The sequence below is a fragment of the Coturnix japonica genome, chromosome 1, assembly GCF_054131305.1.
Source record: "Coturnix japonica strain WE chromosome 1, WE-NBRP24, whole genome shotgun sequence".
In the NCBI taxonomy this organism is placed as follows: Eukaryota; Metazoa; Chordata; class Aves; order Galliformes; family Phasianidae; genus Coturnix; species Coturnix japonica.
Window position 1 is genome coordinate 89,033,176 of NC_140663.1, and position 22,073 is coordinate 89,055,248.

Below are 22,073 nucleotides of genomic sequence, written 5' to 3' on the forward strand. Positions count from 1 at the left end.
CATATACATTATGCATTAAAAATAGATTTTTACAAAAATATTGTAATACAGACACATACTGTACAATTTTCCTGTTTGGCATATCGTACTATTTTAATTCACTTACCAGTCAACACTAACAGGAAATCAGCCAGTACTACAAAATGCCAAAGAAACTTCCCTGCTCTATGTTTATGAAGACTTTAATAGCTGATTCATTGATGAGTTCATCCTCTGTGTTTTGAGACACTCAGATAATGATTATTTCTTTCTTCCTATAACATTACACATATGGGTGGTCCTGTTTAAAGCCAGGAGTTGGACTTAATGACCCTTCTGGGTCCCTTCCAACTTGGAATATTCTGTGATTCTGTAAAATAATTTATTAATGAATTACAGTAAGTAAAATAGGCTTTTTTCAAAGGTTAGAGCTATAAAAATTATTTAACTCAGAATACAAAAATGGTTGTGCTAAATAATTTCCTTTTACAATTACAGGTACCAAAAATACTTTAACTTTGAATATAATATAAATCCACATATTACAGCAACAGAGCTGTATTAATTAAAAGAGACTAACATTTGGCAATACACCTAAACTTGGATCACTTCATTGTTTATCAAGCCAAAGGTGAACTGATGTTAAGGAACCGAGTAGGTTCTGCTTTACAATATACATTGTTATTGTATTACTAAAAACAATTATACTTTTTATTTCTGATGATACAAAATTATTTTTTTTCCATGTTAATCCTACTTACAATAAATAGATCAACTAACATACAAATACGAAACTGAATTGATTCTAAACTGTAGAATGATTTGAAGATCATTACCACAAGAATATATTACAAATTAAGGAATACACAAAAACAGTGTCAATTTTACAAATCAAATCTAGGAACATACACCAGACAAGAGCTACCTTCTTTTTGTTTCTAGCATTCATCAAACTATTATTTATTTCCAAATATAAACTTCAGCTTTGTAGCTAAGCTCCTCCAATTAAAAATTGCATGCAAATATATCCACCACTTTTATATTTTTTCAGGGGCTTATTCATACAGGTAATATATTTATTTATTTACTTAGCTATTTACTTAAAGGGAATTTTAAGGAAAAGATCCCTAGCAGGGTTCCTGTTGTAAACTAAATTAAGACTGCTTTTTCTAACACGAGGTATTAAACAGAATAACAATATGAAACTGCATTTCTAAATCTACCTTCAAAATTAATTTACAAATTAAAACTTAGGTAAAGAAAGATCTGCTGTTTATTTTAGCACTTTTCTTGGGCCAACCTATATGAGGCAGCTGCAAACTTACATTTAATAATCATATATTTTCCTTTAAATCAGTTTTCAAATGCATCTCAGAGAATAGGCTATGACAATGGTTTAAAGCTTTATTCCCCTCCACAGTTACAAGTCATCACAATGCTGACTCTAATCAGGTTACTCTGCATCTGTCTGTCACAAATAACCTAGTAACAACTAAATGGATTGCAATAAATCTTTCAATTAGAATTTATAACTTTATTAGCACAATATTTTTGAACTGATTGCATTACTTTGAAGAGCAGCTTTCATTTATTTTGTCATTTGGGGGTCAAATGTGTACAACGGCTAGAAGCTGTATATAAAATAGGAAACCTTACTTCAACTTCTGTGGTCGTCACAATTTCTCTTCTCAACATACCATAACCAATTTTTTTTTAACCAATCCTTCTTTTACTGTGTGGACGTTGAATGATGTTATGCCACTTGGCTAAATGTCACCAAGTTTCTGACACACAAGGATCATACTGCCACTTTTATGGCTCCGATAAGTCTTCATAAAAGAGCAATTTACCATTGGATAAGCTTTCATATGGTTTTATATCTTTGTTTGTTTGTTTTGCTTCAGAGCTGTTGAAATCCATGCCAAGGATCAAATCTCCAAACAGGGAACAAGTACTATATGATATTAAGTCATGATAACCAATGTGGCTTTATAAATCTGTATCTTATTTCATCAGGTAGTAGAAAATTGCCACAGAATTTTAAAGTTTGTATCATTCATACATAAGTACTGTACATGTTGTTTTCTGAACTCTAGCACTTCCAAACTACATACTATATAGTAAACAAAAGATAACCTGAACAGCTAATTTATATGAAGATACTTCAGCATTTTAAATTAAATACAGTGGTATACAAACACATACGTTCTTGTTAACACATATATGTATATACACATACATTTTCAGGATAAACAGCAGCTCAAGCTGCATTCCTGTTTTAAGGGACTAGCTTTATAAATTTTAGAAATATTGGGGAAAAATGTGGAGTTTAAGAAAATAAATAATCTGTAATAGGAACTATTTTGGGGAGACTGGAGCTAAAGCTACTTTCCTACTTGAATGCTGAAATAGATCAGGAATTGGATTAAAATGGAAACCTTCATAAAATAGAGGTTTAGAAACACCCATGAACTACTTTTTTTAGAACCTGCTTATTAAATGGGACTTTCCAAAGTTCTGTAAGACTGATAACACACACCACATTCTCTGGTGTTACTTCTGGATAACTTCTATGAGTTCACTGGCTCTATGCATATGCAAGCAGAAGTACAAATTACTGATCTCTGTTGTCTGTACTTACAGAGATAGGTTCAAGGTGTGTAATCAGTGGAAGGTGCAGGTACAAAGGGACCACTATCTAACAGATTCTTTCCACTCACTTCCAAAAATTAGAAAAAACAGAACACTTTCTAGCAAGTGAGCTGATTAATATAAGTCATCAGACTAGGATTTGGTTGAAAACTAAATAGTTTTAAACTGAGACAGGGGAGGTTTTGGTTAGATGTTAGGAGGGAGTTTTTCAGTCAGAGGGTAGTGATGCACTGGCACAGGTTGACCAAGGAGCTTGTGGATGACCCATCCCTAGAGGTATTCAAAGCCAGGCTGGATGTGGCTCCAGACAGCCTGGTCTATTGGTTAGCAACCCTTCACATAGGAGGGGGGTTGAATCTGGATGATCATTGTGGTACTTTTCAACTCAGGCCATTCTATATCTTATGATTTTTGATGTGATTTACAAGTACAGAATTTTTTGCACAACATTTTACAATAGAATCTTAATATCACCACTCTCTTTACCTTCTCCTGGACAAGCCAGAAGCCAAACAGGGGTCATGGAAGAACAAAGAAATACTTGCGACTCTGAAAGAATCAAGCTCTCCATCTGCCACAGTTTCTTTGGCTAGTGTCACATAATTCACAATCTAGCCTTATCTATTCTCTGCATCAACAAAATATTTCTAATGCTACATCCCACACTCAAATTAAGAGCCGGAATGGAAACATTAAAATCTGCAAAGAGAGAAAAAAATAAGTGCTATCCACTTAATTTAAGACTTTGGCAGTATGCAGCAACCGATGTATGAGCAAAACATTGAACAAGCGAGGTGTAAAAAATACCCATTTGAGGCACTGATTCAGACTGTGGTCCATCTGAAAATGAAGTAAATGATCACATAATTACACACTACTACAATAAAGCAGAATCATGTTTGACAAGCAAACCTTTATCTACACAAATATATATGTAAATTAAGGTGCACATATAACAGACGCTCACAGTCCACAGACTTAACTGAATATTTCATTTTGCATTATTTGAAACAAGCACATTGCAGGCAAGTGTATCCTTGCTGTATGCAAATTTAAAGGAAAACAAAGCAAAACAAGATCTATACTGTTATGTAACAAAGGAATCTTCCCCGCTTTAGTTTCTGTTAACCTAGATTATCCAAATGGTGACTTGCACACTAAAATTTGAGTCCATCTTATCCACAGGTACACTGAAACACTTCAGCAAACAAAGCAGGACTTGGTATTCCTGTCAACAACCTAAATTTGGAATAGCAGGAGCTGTTTGTGCCTCTCAAACCCATCTGTCAACCAAAAACACTAAGAAGAACAGATCACCCCCTCCTCCCTGCTTTCATGCACTTCCATGCCCCCTTTCACTGAACCTCCATCCAAAAATAAATTTGTTGAGGATTGTCCAATATTCCTAGGCTAGTGTATTGTAAAGATGGTATGCACAGAGATGTCAGTTGTTAGAAGTCACACTATATTTGTTTTCAAACACACATGCCCAAAGGAGCCAAAGAAACTGCTCATCTATCTTTACACACCTGCCTCCAATTGAAACAAGATTAGGTTACAGTCCTTAAAAATTATAAGTGGCTCAAAATAAACCAGTAGTATCTGATTCCTTAATAAAGATGTGTAGCAGCAAGAGAGTTTACAGAGTTTTATTAAGTTTTCTCTTCCATAATGTTTTACTTTCTACACTATAATCTTACTCAACGTCTAAAGAAATGGGAATAAAAATGAGTAGTCATGCTCTTTCTAAAATCTACAAGTTCTTCCTTTTGAAAGCACATTCTCCGAGACTTATAAGGAAATACAGCACTTAGCTTTCTTCAGAACTAGTCAATTATAACACTAGGACAGATCAGTCAAACTGCTCATTTTTTATGTCCGGGAGAAAGGGTTTGATGCTTTTGCCTACGCCTTTGCATATTTAATTATAAATAAAATTAAAAATAACCATTATGAGTACAATTTCCTCTGGCTCCTAGCTGGTAACCACCACAAAAATGTCCACATTTGTCTTTGTTTTCTGGAATGCAGTCAGTGCAGGTTTATACTAACCTAAAGACTAGGAAAGTAGAGAAGAGATTGGATAAAGCAATTAATGCCTATATTAGGCTTCAAATAAATCAGACATGGTTTGTGACATTATTTCACCAGACAATTGTACTGTCAAGATGAACGATCACATGAAAATTATTTAACAACAACAAAAAAAAAACCACTTTAACACTTGGTATACTTGTAAAATGTAGCGTACCGAGCAAAGCCTTTGTGTATTATAAAAAAAATCGTCCTGCTCCTCTGCTCTTGACATAAATATAAGAAGGTTATGATTTTGCAACTCTGAATCTATTAATCTAAGCTCTGTATTCAGTTTTAGAAAGCTTTTTTCTTCTTTCTTTCTTTCTTTCTTTCTTTCTTTCTTTCTTTCTTTCTTTCTTTCTTTCTTTCTTTCTTTCTTTCTTTTTTTTTTTTATTTTATTTTATTTTATTTTATTTTATTTTATTTTATTTTATTTTATTTTATTTTATTTTCCCCTCATAGTATTTAGGTAGTTAGATATTAAAGCAGTCAGTGCCATCAATCTCTAATTACAGAGGTTTGAGGAGTTTTCATTCTTAGGCTCCCTTAAGGCCATCTAAAATTGTGTTCAACATATACTCTACAAATTTAAATATTTAAACATTGCTTCCCAATACAACAATATTTTGTTTCAATCAAAAAAATAAAAAAATAAAATACTCAAACAAAACTGATTTTTCTTTACTTGCTAATTTCCAACCAAATTAATTTCACCTTTTATTTTAAAGTACAAGTTTTTTATCAGTTATTACTACATTTTTTTAAAAAAGCTTATTTTTAACTCAAGACCATGCAGCTGCAAAAGCAAGAAGTACTTGGTGTACCTAAAACCTCATTAGATTGATCTGTATTATATTTAACCACTGAAATGGAAAACTGAGAATATTAATATGGCAGCTTTGACACCGCAACAATTGATGCAAATTCTAGGGTCTAACTTGATAATTCCTGCATGCTTCTCCCAGTGAAAGAGCAGAGCTATTGTCATATTACAAGCATACATGTAGTTCAACTTTACTTCATTTTTGTATCAGGGGACTGTGACAAAGAACTGGAATTCATTTTCTGAAAAAAAAATACAGCTTCTGTGTCAATAAAATGAAACAAGAAAAGTCACAAGAATTAATGAGGTTGATTATAAATCAGAGATCTCAAAAGGATATTGTCAACTGTAAATCAAGTCAAATGTCAACCTTGGGTTAAAAGTCATTTTAAGTACTGTATGTGTTCTTCAGTGCTTTGGGATAATCTCCTCTAGATTAATGCCTCCTCTCCACTTTCCCTTCCCAATATATTCAGGATGTTAAAAAAAAATTAAAAAAATAAAAAATAAAAAAAAAAGAAAAAGGAAAAAAAGCCAACAAAGGATGAAGTTGAAAGAAATGTGCCTTTGTGGGTATGCAAGAAAATGTGCAGGCATATGCACACTAAATCTCCCTGGGCTAAAAGAATGACTTGCATTCAAAACTGTGTATGTGGTTAAATACTTATCAAATGGGTGAACAGGGCTCACTCATATCAACTGAAGCAAAACATGTCTCATTTACCAGTGGTTCTTTCATTAGCTTAATATTTCAGATCAATAATATATTCACATCACCTCACAAACTTTTCTAAGATAAAGAAGTAACAAATGATTTTCTAAACAGAGGTGGAAAAATACAGGAGATCTGTAGCAGAAAAAAATAAAACCATAGCACTATCCTAATCAAAAGGTGGATTAACTACTGTCTAAAAGGGGGAAAAAAAGTGAAATCTATACTGCCAAATATTTTATTCAGTGGTTATTAATAGTTAAACAGGAAGAAGAAATTTTGTTTCCAGAGAGAAAGAGAGAGAAAGAGAGGGAAGGGAAAGGGAAAGGGAAAGGGAAAGGGAAAGGGAAAGGGAAAGGGAAAGGGAAAGGGAAAGGGAAAGGGAAAGGGAAAGGGAAAGGGAAAGAGAAAGGGAAAGGGAAAGGGAAAGGGAAAGGGAAAGGGAAAGGGAAAGGGAAAGGGAAAGGGAAAGGGAAAGGGAAAGGGAAAGGATTGAAAACCATAAGAATTACGGCTCCTTTAATCTTGAATATGACTGAATCCATGACTTAAGTCATTTTTAATACAGTGCCAACACAGAAGCTTTATTAGAATTTCACCAGTGAAAATAATTCTTCTCTATAATTCCATGCCCATCATTTCTGATTCTATATCTGAGGCTGCAACAGTAGAATAGCACATTTATTTATATTACATTCCTTTATTTGGCCATTAAATACCTATTCTATCACTGAGCTCCACTTGAGCAGCACTAATGTTAGCCAAAGCTGGTGTCCAGTTCAATTACGGAAGACCTCTGTACGCACAGAACACATTCTCAAAAAAATAAATCTCTTATGTATCATTCTGAAGACTAAAAATAAGCCTTCACAAAAAGTAGCTACATATTCCCTATAAAGTGTCATTTAAGCATCATTTAAACATGCAAGACATATACATTATCTGGGAAAGCTAGTAAACTCCAAACTGTAGGAGAGCAGCATCTTTACTTTAAAAAAAAAAAGAAAAAAGAAATCCAACTACATTGACAAGTATCTCCAATGAAATGTGATCCATAATAAACAAGAGCATTGCAGATAAACTCTAACCGCTGTCTTGCAGTATAGCTCCATATATTACATTATTTCAGTAACAGGGGCTGGTATCTCCCTTTTATCCAGTAATAACCTTATCGAGAGCCTCTAATTTTGTTTTATAACTTGAGTGCTTACAGTAAATAAGGATATGTCACTGTGAGGAAATAACTTTAAGTGGTTTTCTCTCTGAAATGATACATAAGTCATAACACATTCCAATAAAGCCAGAAAATGAAAAATCTCACAACAGGGCCTTAACTGCTGATGAACAAAAATTTTCATTTTTTTCTTAATATATCATCTTCATACTTCTTTTGCACTGCAGTCATTTATCGTTCTTTTTCCTATTATCTTCCTCCTCTCTTATTACTTCCTACATAAAAACTAAAACCACACCTAGGAGAAAAATGAGCTCCCATTCTGAAGTCCCTAATGCAAATGGGAAACACAAGAATTATTCAGTAAAATCAAAAGCCATAATGAAGGAATTTGCCTTACTAACCAATTGCATCTTGCACTGATAAAGGAACTCTAGGATATCTAGTTATTGAATACATATGCAAGTGCAAAGTAGCTTAACATTTAACACACTGTGCCCCACACTTGGAAAGCACCATAGAATTATGTTTGGAAGATGCTATGAAGACAGACAATGCTATAGTAAAGTACAGAGAAATGAGAAGCTGAAAAAAATAGCATTATATTCTCTAAAGTTCAAAACAAAGGAGGCATGAAATTAACACTCTCACAAGTAGAATACTGGAAAAGTGAAAATCTCCTTAGTGTAAGTTTAGTGTAATTGCAACAAACACTGAGAAGATAGATAGTTCTCAATTATTACAAGAATTTCTGAAGGATTAACTACTCTGCCATGGTAGCCACTGTTACTGTATAAGGCTTGGAAAGGCTATGAAGTCTAAAACAGCTTCTCCACTCACTTAAGACCTCCCATGAATCTTCCTATTTTGTCATAAATGTCAGCATATGAAGTCTGATTTCTGTAACCCAGAAATGCATCACCTCCAACAGGGTTTATTCACACTAACTTTTAGGACTGGAGACCAGAAAAAAATATATATTAAACTAAGATTTTGTCAGTAATAATAACTAGAATGAAATAAAGATGCCTCTATGGGCTCTGATGAGATGCAACTCAGAGAGCTGAGAGAACCGGCTGATGTAGTCACCAAGCCACTCCTGATGATATTTGAAAAGTCAAGGCAGCTAGGTGAGGTCCCCAATGAGTGGAAAAAAGGCAACATCACAGCCATTTTTAAGAAGGGTAGAAAGCATGACCTAAGGAACTACCAACCTGTCAGTCTCATCTCTGTGCCAGGGAAGGCACATGGAAGAGAAAGAGGTGATATGGGATAACCAGTATGGCTTCACCAAGGGCAGGTCCTGCCAGATCAACATTGATGATTTTTACGATGATGTAACTGCATCGGTGGACAAGGGAAGAGACACTGATGTCATCTCCCTGGATTTCAATAAGGACTTTGACATGACTCTCCATAACATCTCTCCCTGCAAACTGGAAAGACATGGATTTGATGGGTGGACTGTTCAATGGATGAGGCACTGGTTGTGAGGCTGAACCCAGGGAGTGGTTATCAATGGCTCAATGACCAGATGAAGATCAGAAACAAGTGGTATAAGTCACAAGTCAGTACTGAGATCAGTGCTCTTTAACACTTTCATCAATGACAGCAACAGTGGGATCGAGTGCACCCTCTGCATTGTTAAGAATGACACCAAGCTGAGTGGTGCAGTTAACATGCCCAAGGGACAGGATGCTACTCAGAGAGACCAAGATAGACTACCCTATTTTTACACTCCAAAAAACATTACTTATTTTCTGCCTCATAAGTGTACAGTTAGTTAACTGTCACAGAAAATGAAAGCTCCTTCAATTTCAAAATGACTTTTATTCCTTGAAATGCTATGGGTAAAGACAAATACTGGTGAACTAACTCCTTGTAACTTACTAAGCTTTCTACTGACACTAGTGAATTCTCCAGTAGTACTAATGGGAGTTTTTATCACCACAAAAGATGCCCTTCTAATTTCTATGACACTGGTCCTATCCATCCTAAATGCAATGTACCTAGTACCCATAGCTGTTATCACAAAGGTAGCTGAGCATGTTACTGCTCAGGCAAATATGTTATGAACATGCAAGATGATGAACTATGCTAAGGCCAGAAGTCAGAGGTGATGAAACCAAAAATCCATCTGTAATTTTCTATCCATGCAACAGCTCTGACCCATTGAACTAAATGAATGTATTTAATTCCCAACCAGTCAACTGATGAGGAAGTGTCACAGGATAAATGGAACGCCTTGACAAAGAGAAGACAGACACTACCTGAACCCCTGTCACAACCAGAAAAGTAAAAGTATATTTTATTATCTCATCATCTAAACTGCAGTTATGAATTCAATGTTCAAATCACATTATGGCATTGTCCACCCCACCCCACCCCCTCATAATGCTTAAGACAAAACATAAAACTCCTCTTGTAAGATATTCCTTAAGCATAATTTATACATTACAAATATAAAGGCCATACATCTCAGACTGTTTTTTTCACATTAGGTTAAAAACTAAAAAAACTAAAAAACCAATCCCCTCCAATTATTTCTGGTGAATCTAAGCCCACATAGATAGCACATTATACAAGCAAAGGGTGCTTCTTTCTTATGAGGTTTTTCAACATTATTCTGGATAACGTATTCTCTGTCTCTGTTTGATAGCTGCCGGCTTCATGACTAAGAAGAATGGCAGGCCAAACTTGCAGTCTTCACAGAAGTCTTAAACTTTTCCTGGCATGCAAATAACTGATCACCTAGAAAAGTGGTACTTTCCCCAGGTGTTCCTATGGTAAAACAACGTCTCCCCAGCAGCACGTTATTAATGTTTCATTTTCCTGATGTTCTGTGTTGGCAGCCATGACAGAAGGCTTTGAACTTGTTTATTCACACTTGCTTGATCTTGTTTCCACACAGCACATCAAAACCTGTGGAGCTAGGAAGATGGATGAGGAAAACCAGGGCCATGAGAGGGTCAGGGTCATGGTGTCGCTGGATCTCATTAACTGCATCACTCACTGCAGCAGTCACTTCAGAGGTCACCTCAACTGAGGAGTTTGGCATAGGTGGTGGAAGAACAGCAGAAGTATAACACATGTTCCCTGCAGTTGATGTAATATACAGAAAGAAGATCAGGTCCTTACACCATTCCTTGATTTTTTTAGGGTATTTTTTTGCCCTTTTGCTTAAGAAAAAAAAGTGTTTAACAAATATCTGATAAGTATCATAGCAGAAAGCACTAAAAATAAGAAAAATAAATCAATTTAGCATTTTTTTCTGTCACTATTTGTGGATGTACAGATCTGTTGGAAAGGAAGCAAAAAAACAATATCATAGACTGGCTTTGATATACAGTGAGAGTGTACATTAATGTACTTCAGTGATATTTTTTTTAATAGCATGTATATTCATTAAAAATTAAAAAGACAAAATATAATGTAACCATATGTTGCACAGGTCATAAACACCATTACCAATATTTCATTACAATTTAAGTGCTCGCATTTCCATAGCTCTAGCAAATAAATAAATATATTATGTTCTGCTTCTTCAACAATTCTGTATGCCACTGCTAGGAATATGATGGCATACAGATATAAAACTTCCTTTATCATATTTGTTAAATTATTTTCTTTAGATCTTCTTTCCTTGTAATGAGCTATTCTGCAAAAGTCAAATTATTTCCAAGAGGGATGAAAAATTAGTATTATTAAGGTAGTTGTAAGCACATCTGCAGCATTAGAAGAAAATGACAGAAACCAAATTCTCATTTGTTCAATATGCAGGTATATTATGACATATAAGCCCAGCCTTGCATGTATGCCCAGTGTATTTATGATTATCAGTCAAAATATTTTGATGAATGGCAAAATTATTAAGTAAATTTAAAGCAGAATAGTCAAAGACAAGCTTTTATTCTAGCAAGTGAAAGCAAGTTCTTAGAATCCAAATAAATTAAAATCCAGTTTAAAAAGGAAACAACAATGACAAAAGAAAACAAAACAAAACAAATACAAGAGGGTTCTCACCCAAACTCCCCACTTCCAATTTCAAAATAAAAGATAAAAGCATCGGCTTCAGTGAAGATATCATTCAGACTAAATGCAGTGGTGGGGAAGAAGTAGCTCTATGATATTTTTCATCAAACTGTAGCTTCTTTCTCCTCTTTGCCCATTTGTTTGATTAAGATGTCAATTTCTTGGAACCAAAGGGAAGTTTTTTGTTTGTGTTTCTGTGTTTCATGGGGGAAGAAGAAATTAAAAAAAAAAAGGAAAAAAAAAAAAATCTATGTCTTTCAACAAGATGGACAATCAAAGTTTCCATAATACAAGTAAAATCTCTTAGAAAGTCAAAAGCTTACATTAATACACCCACACTCAGATGCTGCTCAAGTAGTAACACAATCTGAACAAAAGTATGTGAACACATCACCTTTATTTTCCTACAGAGCAGAGGAAGACAAACAAATGATAAATGTCCCTCATATTCTTATGGTATCACACGATCAGTTAAAAGATTTGCCTTCTGACTTTGAACAAATGACTCTGAATCTCAAGGAAAACAATCTATAGAATTGTTACTCACTTTTATGCATGCATTTCCAGAAGTAGAACTTACACATTTGTATCAGGTACTTAAGTTTGTCCCGCAGTGAAAGTCTAGGATTAGAATTGTGTAGCTGCTGCCTTAATGAGTAGGAGCTATAATTTTTTTCTATTGTTAGCATGCAGAGTGTTTCATATCACGCTTCTCAGCAGAGTATCCAGACTAGAGACTATTGACCTCCTCATCTAACAATTCAAAAAGTGAACATTCTCTGATAATCCCAAGAACTAGACTAGTACAGAGAAGACATGATTTCTAGTTACTGATCCTTACCACAAGATGTACAAAAAATATATATCAATGAAACAACAGAGTTGGAAGCAACATTGATTAAATACGAAAGCAAATGCTTTTAAAAAATATTTCAGGGTTGTTTTGTTTTGTTTTTCCACAATTTACTCTTTAGTAACCAAGGTGCTTTGCTAGAAAAGAAATTCATCCTGACATACCTTCAAGAAGGTTCCTTCAATTTTCCAGGCTACCTCAGTAACATCTAGTATATACCCCAATTGCTCTCTCTTACTGAATTTCTTACCAAAGACAGCAAATATCCTAGTTACTGTGATGACTCTGTTCCATCCACAACAAACATTTTCAACTACCACAGGTTTTCCATTACCTGTGCCTTTTCCTAACACTAACTGGAAAAAGAGAGAGTGCTAAAACACCTTAAAGGCTCTTTTTTTGCATGCACATATTTTCTTCTCCTGAAGAAACCAGCTACATATAGAAATTAAACTTCCAGCTATTCCAACCATTTCCAGATTCAATTTTGTGAAGTGGGAAAGAAAAGACAGACTGAAAACATGTTAAGAGACATTTCTAAAGTACTAGTGGGTTGAGTGGAAAGAGGATAGCATAGATAGTGTTTCCAATTGCGACCTGGACATAAATTTACTGGCCTGTGTCTCTTAACATCTCTAAAGATACTAAACAAGGCTTCTGGTCTGTCCTAGAAGAATCATCACTGTAAATGTATGACGTACATCAAGCATCAGCCTTTTCACTCCACAGTTGTGGACTCAGGAAAGATGTTAGCTTGCTAAAGCTACTAAGAACAGTAAAAGGCTACCAAATGAAATATACTCTTCTTATTTGCAACTGCTTTTCTTCCTGCTGGGAGGCAATATCTAATTTTCTTAATTCAAAGTTTGTACTTCCCCAGAATCCATGTAGGGAACGAACCACTTAAAGTGTTCAAGCTCATGTGTTCTCTCCAGACAGCGTCATTTGCAACTAAGACTGTCCACTGGTATGACCCAGCAGAGCAAATGATGTGCCATTCTCAAAAGCTGTGCATGACCACAGAGAAATCAAAATATCTGGTCATAATGATATCTGATAGTGTGCATATTCCAAAGGCTAAATCCATCCGTAATGAATTTGCAAATATCATGGGAAAACAAACAAACAAACAAACAAAAAACCACAACAATTTTGTCTTGAGAATATCACTAACATATTTCTTTTATATAAAATAAAAAATAAGAAATTTCATTTATCTACTTCAACTGTGCTTTTATGAAGAAAACACAGGGATTCAGCATCCAAACCACATCAAAAGTTTAACTTCATATCCATTTCTATTACAATATAAGATTATTGTCCAAGTTGAAGACGAACATGGGAGACATGAGAATAAGAGAATATGCAAGTTCATACGCTCAAGAAATGATGACAGGAAACTATGCTGTAAAGTAGAAGCTCATCTGTTACAAATTATAGAGAAAAATATGCTCCAGATCACCACAGAATAACTAGTGACCTACCAAATGCCTCAAAAAAGTCAAACATGATCACAGGACAGACAGGTAAGGGAACAGTGAAAGTAGTTATTAAATGCTAGTTCATAACTTTTAGCATTCTGGCCTTTAAACATTATATTCTCTATAGCCACCCACATCTCAGAAAATGAATGAAAACTGGAACAGGTGAAGAAAGGACTACTAGGATCAAGCAAATATTTTCCAAAAGGAGACAAGAGCTCTTCTTGTTTAACTTAGCAATAGGACAGATGAGAAGTGATACCACTCTGGTCTATAAACACAAAGAGAAAATAACTGAACTAAGGGAGAATCTTACCACAGAACAAGCAAAAATAAAGAATGTTTATGTTTACATTGGATACTTTAGAACTGTTTCACTTTCATTGGAAGACCTATGTTCCAAGGAAAGCTTCTAACAGAAACAGGGTTTGGTATGAGCTCAGGGGCTGAAGTGAAAAGCAACCAAATTTCTTTTCCAAGAGTAGCTTGAAACAGTACTGAATGGAATTTAAAAATGAAGTTGTATAGAATACAAGTTACTCGGTGATCCAGGGATCCTAATTTTTCATGTCTCTGCAACCCTTTATATGCTGCTAAACATACCTATGAGACAGCAGAAAGTAACCACGTACCTCCCTCTTCTAACATGATGAGGCAGTTTCCAAAATATCACCATAAGTTCACATCATTGCCACTTGAAAAATTCAAGTAAGGGCAGAATAACAAAAAACTACCACTTTGTTTCCCATATAAGTTCCAAGTAGCATAAACTTATTCAAAGTACAACATCTGTGAAAACATCTGAATTGGAAGTATCACCAAAGCCATGATTATATTTTAGTTCTCCAAGAATGGAAGCAGGGGAAAGATAATAATCTCTGAACAAAGAAAAAAATACGGAAAAAGGCGAAGATTCTGGTTTCCTCAAACAAATACAGTGATTATCAGAATGAAAAGCTATACACATACATGTATGTGTGTATGTGTATAAAATATCCACCAATCTCACCCTAATAATTGATGTTAATTAGCATAGTAATGAACTTCATTTGTATTGAGATCATGCAACATTTGCAAATGAATGATCTGGAGTATTGCTTCAAATGAGTATTTTTTAAAGCCTATTTGACATCAGAGAATAGTACAACATGTCTGAAGCATATGCCAACAATAGCTAATATTTCAATTAATATTCAAACAGTGCTTATAGGCTCCTGAGCACAGGGAACAGAGGTGTAAAAATGCAGTGTTATCTTGTTTTTTTCATTTCTCGGATGAACTAAAAATCAGAGAAATGTCAACTAAAAACTGAGTACGAGACGTGCACACTAACCAAAGATCAGCCAATAGGTGATCTCTTTCAAGGTTTCTTTAAAGTCATCAACCGTTCTTTTGCTTTCAACATTTTATCAGGTAGAACATTCGAAGATATATAAACAGCAGGATTTGATTAAAAAAAAAAAAAAAGAAAAAAAAAAAAAAAAGAAAAGAAAAAAAAGAAAGAAAAAGAAATCAAAGGCAAGGGGAAGGAAGTAAGCCGATAAAAATCAAATGAGGAAATGTGCAAGAAATTATTAGAAGCAGATTCAGATCAAGAGCACTGCAAATAGCTTCTAAAATGTAACGCTGGAAGTTCTATTTTAGGTGGAAAATGAGTAGACTGTGGGCAGAAAAAAATCAAGGAATAAATCAGAGATGCTACAGAAAGCTTCTTTAACCATTTCTGGATGTGGGAAACTATTTCTACTATGCTAAAGCTAGTGATAATATTGTATGTTGCAATATGAATGTACTTCACTCTTTGGCATTTATTAACCTCTTATTTCAAACAGCAACTGTAAGGATTAAATTGTGCCCTACACAAAAATGTCATGTTTTGTTACAACTTCTAAAAATAGTATCTGCAATAGTTTCAACCTAATCACAAAAAAACATCTCTTTCATTCAAATTTCAGAAGTATACAGGCGTTAAGTGTTCCACTGATCTTACAGAACTTTCCGCGTCCCCGGTTATCTAACCAGATATAACTTTCTGTATTTTCTTCCACATGGAGGATTTTATTTTCATTACAGGTGCTGGGTTATATTTACTCCTAGAAAAATTAAGAGGAAGAAAAAGCACTATGATTTTCAGTGTCCTACTATTACACATCCCCAGAATTCAGTAAGAATCAATCTCCAGCATTTCAATCTCTAAAACAGTTACTTTTGCCTTAATGAAAGTATAAGATTGTAGATTCCAACAGCAAGCTCTTCACATGCCATTGAAAAGAAGGAGGATGAAAGGGATGTAAGTAAATGAACTTTATGTCATCACACACTAGTGTAACCTTGACCAAAGCAAATCAGACTCAGACATTTGAATTCATAACAATGTGTATATGTACATCATATGTTTAACAGAAACTAGATGAAAAATAATCCATCCACTTCAGAGACACATACATTTTTCTAGGTATTAATGCTATTTTTACAGGTGATCTTTATTCTAAATATGTCAAGTGAAATGATTATCCCCATTTTTATGAGCACATTGTAGCCTTTTGCAGATGTTGCTGCAAATTGTCATTAGCTTCGTGGTGCAGAGATGATTGCATAGCATGCATTTCATATCTTCCAGCCTTTATTCGCTTAGTACTACAACACACTAGTTTTATTTGTAAAATTACTCTCTCCCATGTGTAAGATGTGGCCTACAATTGCTTTGGAGTACACCTGTGACTCCTCACACTAAATTCAGTGTATTACTATAACCTCTCTTGTTAAAGATAAAACATAATTCAGTTTCGAATTTAACATAAACAAGATCATTATGTTTGGAAAGTGTTTCAAAGCCTGCTATTCAAGCAATCTGTGACATATAAATAATGCAAGACCTTTCTCCAAATGACTTCAGTTCAAGCATGGATTCGGAAAGATGAAAACCCAAATTTACACTGCCATCACAAAATTAAATCTATTTCTGGTTCTCCAATTGAATTATGAAGCCAAGTCTTCCACTGTTTTCTATTAGCAGCAACCCACACACTTCTACCCTTTGCCAACGCATGCAGAAAAGAATCTTATTTGTGAATATTCCCAAGCATTATTCTTATATTAAAATGGATTTTTATATTAAAATGGAAGTAGATCCTAGCTAATCTGAAAAGCCTAGTATTTTCTTTTAAAAGAAAGTAAGGTAGAAAATTGGTCTTTTCTTCCCCTACCTTGACCTTCTGACCTTTGAACCGCAACCTCCTTGCCACTAAAGCGTTCAACACCTCATTTAATCTCTCCTTGCTGCGTTGGCACAGCAGCGAAAAAGGAAAAGAGGAAAAAAAATAATCTGGGGACTTCATCAATTTTTCATGAATTTTCATTTAGGCCGAAGTCCCCTCTTACAGCGGTCGATAGATCAAGCTGCTGTCACATATTTAACACCTGGGGCTACAGCTGCTCTCCCTAGGGGCTGCCGCTGACTCAGGCTGGATCAGAGGCTGGTGACTCAGAGTGAGGACCCCTCATGCTCTTTCTGTTGCTTACATGTGGCGCCCCATTGCTGGGGATTGAAATCCTATCTCTATCTCTTGATAGTCCCACTGGAAAACACCACCACACTGGTTCAATCACGTCAATTCATACACTGTAAAAAAAACACGCCTTTATTTTAAAACTGGAAGTTTTCAAGAATGATTTTCAAGAATTAAAGCAATTTCATAAAAATAAGATTAACTTCCTTTTCTAAAACTCCCAAGAAAGTTTTGCTGCTAAGATATTTCTAGTAACGCCATCCTGGTTCAGTTTTGTTTAAAAAACTGCAACATTTAAATGGGAAAAAAAAAAAAAAAAAAAAGTCCTACTATTTTGAATAAGATTCATTTAAATGTTTTAGGACTAGACCATTTATTTGCAATGATTGAATCATAAGACATAAAAACTACATAAGAATTTATCACAGTGAAAAAATGGTTCTGTTGCTAGCATTAGAATTATCTTCTACAGTTTGAGAAACAATAAGAAAAGGGAAGGGGAAGGGGAAGGGGAAGGGGAAGGGGAAGGGGAAGGGGAAGGGGAAGGGGAAGGGGAAGGGGAAGGGGAAGGGGAAGGGGAAGGGGAAGGGGAAGGGGAAGGGGAAGGGGAAGGGGAAGGGGAAGGGGAAGGGGAAGGGGAAGGGGAAGGGGAAGTGACCCTAACAAAACACACCACTGACTGATGCATTTAAGAAGAATGAAACAGAATACATCATGTCTAGCCCAAACTATGCCTTATGATACAAACACCTGTGTCTCCCTCAATATCCTCTGGAATAAACACTCCTTAAAATTACAAACAGTTCTTAAAGCATGTTCTCTATGGTAAGGATGTTCTTTAAGTAGCTTCTCAGATCAAAGTTCCTCACAGATCTTTGAGATATTTTCTGTGAATATTCTACAGTTCAATGGGTCTACTTTTCTGATTACGTATCTAAATAGATACAAACATTTCCCTTTAACTGTATGCACGTACTTTCAATAGGCATGGATTTAAAAGCAGATTTAAATCCTTTGGGTGGACTGACATCTAAATTCATCATGCTTGGGAAAGATGTTAACTGCTCCTTCATAAAAAAAGAGCTCAGGCACCTCAGTGACTAGTAAAAATCACTTCAGAACCAAGGGGCAAAGTGATTACATTCAAGATGGGCCACTTTCTGTGCTCTGAATCACTACATGACTGAACTGAATTTCACTTAAGCTTTTTCTTCTGTCTAATGGGTACATCAGAAGATTTTCAGTTTTGGTGCTTTTGTGCCAGGTGACCATGGAAGGGAAAAAAAAGGAAAGGTAGAAGAATGAATCAAAATTAATGTAATAGCATAAGCATGACCATGGTTAGCAGGTACAGAAAATGCCAAAATATTTCTTCATACAAAATTCTAACGTTCCAAGTGTGCATTAGCGTGAAATGACAATATAATGAGGAAAGTAAAACAATTGCTGATTTTTCCACTAAAATAGCAGATTCAAGCACTTTAGACCTGTAAAAAGCAGAAGTTTTTCTCTAATAGCACAATTTGAGGCCACCTGCAGCTATCTAGTAATCCAAAACCCTGTTGTCAGCAAAGGACAATCACCTTTTCTCTGGTGATGAAAACAGCTTAGCTCAGTGTGGAAAGAGCAGTTTTCAACACCATTAGAGATAGCAGAAGGAAACTCTGATTGCATGTGGCTGTCTCAGTTCCCTCAGACAGGGCCCTGGCATCCAGGCAACTCACTGCCCTTGGAAGTGTGGAAAACAGGAGAATGAGGACTCACTGCTGACAACAGGCTGTCAGCAACAACTCATTTCCCAAGCATGCACATGTCCTGTTACAGGCTTGCCCACCTTTTTCAGTCAAGAAATGCTGACATTAGAAATAGCTGTTCTCTAAAAGACACTTTAAAACTTAATTTATAGACAAAAGTCTCAAAATCAAGGAAAATTGAGCAGTTGGGGTATCCACAGGCTTCTTTTGATACTCCTCTAACATTGCCATATGCTTTTGTAACCAGTGAGCATAAAACAAGAGGATCTCTAAAATTTAACAGATGATTACAGCTTGAGGTTTTTTTCTTTGAACATACCTTCCTGTAATCATAATCATGGTATGGCTCAAGGAAAGACAAAGCACTGTTTAATCTAAGTGGAAACGGAATGCCTGCCTTAGACTGCTAAACCGTTTAACTGGAAAATTCAGTCAGTTAAATTTCAAAGCTATGAAAACAATAAAAAAATGTGGTGTCAGGTGCATGTTGCTATTGCAGAAAGTTTAGCTATAGTTTCAGATCTAAAGTTTCATGTTCTATGATCCTCCTGACAATGAAACCTGATATTATTAAGGTTTCATACTGTCTCACATGCAGTTCATGCATGACCTGCCATCAGTTATAGTGGTTAAAGAAATGACGCCAAAGACTGGAGATGTAACAAGAGTCTCACAGCAGCCACTGAATTAGGGATCATTGAAAACAGATAGAACATAGAGCACATCTGAATTCCAAAATAATCAATTACATAAGTTTGATAACTCAAAGCATAACTTTAACAGTGTTCTGAGCATCAACAGGAGATTTCTGAATCTCAAGATGATTATAAAAGATTTCAAAATGTTTATGTCTCTCACACAGGGTTTCTCAATAGATAGCTTTAAAAAAGAACAAAACAAAAACAAAAACCAACATGTATACAAACATAGGAATGATCCAGCTAGATTTTATCTCTATTCATACTCACCCAGCTTTCAACTTTTCTTAACTGGTCACTTTCTCAGTTCCTAAATACCTACCTACAATGAGTAATATTATGATGCCTCTATCATCAGATACACATTAGTGGCTCAAACAAACCTGATTTTATTTTTCCTTAAAAGAGTTCTTAACCTAGGTTGTAACAAGGAAAAGGCTGTGAACAGGTCTGTTCTACTTGGTCTATGACGACATTTAATTAATTCAAGAATGTCATTTTCTGCAATTTATGAAAAGACTGAAAACTAAAGATCATATCACAATAGCTACAAAAGTCCCAAACTGCATCACAAACAAAATTTGCTTTTTTCTACCTCTATTTTTTTAGGCCACCATGTGTTTTTTGTATGTTCTTAAATCCATTCTCTACCAACTAAGTGATGAAAGTTTGTGCTGAAGCCCTAATTCAGTCAAACAAATTTTGCTGAAATTAATCCCAAGTGTAGAACTGTGAGGGGAAAATTAAAGACCAGCAGGAGAACAAAATTTAATTATACTAAATTATACTAATAAATATATAAGTATATATATAATTATACTAAAACACACAATTATGCAAAGAAATACAGCTATGCTTTGTCGATACTAAATATATATATATATACATATATATATATAAAATAAAAATTTCCAACCCATACAACCAAGAAGCAAAAATTACTAAACAAGCAAAATGTTACATTTTATGTATGGTGAGCCTGGTTGCTCTATGACTGTAATGAATGTGTTTGCTAACTCTACTAGAAGCAGATCATGCATGCTGGGTGGTGTCTGTAAGAAATGTGATGACTTCTCTTTTAAGACAAAGAGAATTGATAAAGAATAAGAGTGCTTTGGAAGACATGAGAAATGGCCAACAATTTCACTTGCCATTCACATAATGAATGAGGCCTATATCAAATTTATGATAGAGGAGCACACATTGAGGTTTCCAGCACTACAGAACATGAGACACCAAGAAGCTGTCTATTCTTGTTGAGGTAACAGATGACTAAATAAAGAGAAACAGACAGTGCACCTTATATTAAATGATAGGTATTTTTCCACATTAGTTTCAGCGTAACCAACTTTAGTCATAATTTAGAAATTACATTATTCTTTAGAGGAAGATTAGCCTTCGTCCATGTTTGTGCCAATCATGATTATACACTGGCTAGAACTGTACTTCTATATAAATCACATTCTGTATGGTCACTGCTACTGAATAAATGCATGTATAAATGCCTTGACTAAGAGATACAGCTAAAGACAAAATGGCATCCTTATCTATATTTATCTCCCAAACTGCTCAATGTGTGCAAGCACTTGATAGCAATATAAAAGTAACTATGAAGTTTTACACAGTGCTAATCATACAAAGATTTACTCACATGCCACTTCCAGAGATGCATTGCGACTCACAGCTTCTCCAAGATAGTTCCTTGCTACGCAAACATAACTTCCTTCATCAGGTTTACTCCTGCGTCCATGCACAATACGTAAGAAAAATAAAGATCCACTAGGCAGCAGCATACGGTGGGAGCGAGGATCATCTTTGTCAGTTTCCACTCGCTCTCCATCTTTGTACCATTCAATAGTAGGAGTCGGCCGTCCTTCAGCTTTACAGTTCAGGGTTGTTGGTTCTCCTTTAGAGACTATGACATCTGAAGGATGCTCAACAATCCGTGGTGGAAAATCCTCCTGGCGAAGACGGGATCCTAGAGACAAAGAAATGGGTGGAGTGAAGGATAATATATTTTCCCCTTTGGCTTCACAAAACCATCTCACAAACTCTTTCAGTGTCACCAACATTTTCAAAGCAATTGCACAGAAAAAGACAATCCGTCCACAGATTATATTGTTTCTTTGTTTTTCACCTGGTATCAGAGACTATACCATATAAACCTTGACACACACGCACGCACACACACAGAGAAGTATTTATTTCCACTGTTCCTATCAAGAAGACATTCAAAACCAATCAGGAGAATTTGCAGGTAAAAAGTATTTTTAGACTATGACTTCATACACAACAGTACAGAAATTACAAAGGCTATAAATTTCACAGT

At 35.2% G+C, this 22,073-nt stretch overlaps 1 protein-coding gene across 33 annotated transcripts in view; it reads right to left on the reverse strand.

Moving 5' to 3' along the window:
• Nucleotides 1-22,073, reverse strand: part of ROBO2 (roundabout guidance receptor 2) — an 862,058-nt gene that overhangs the window by 367,990 nt on the left and 471,995 nt on the right. For all 33 annotated transcript variants that reach the window (XM_085527515.1, XM_085527477.1, XM_085527497.1 and 30 more), the window contains exon 2: nucleotides 21,396-21,722. In XM_085527515.1, the coding sequence (XP_085383641.1) occupies nucleotides 21,396-21,722 (327 nt within the window). The remainder of the gene's footprint in view (nucleotides 1-21,395; nucleotides 21,723-22,073) is intronic.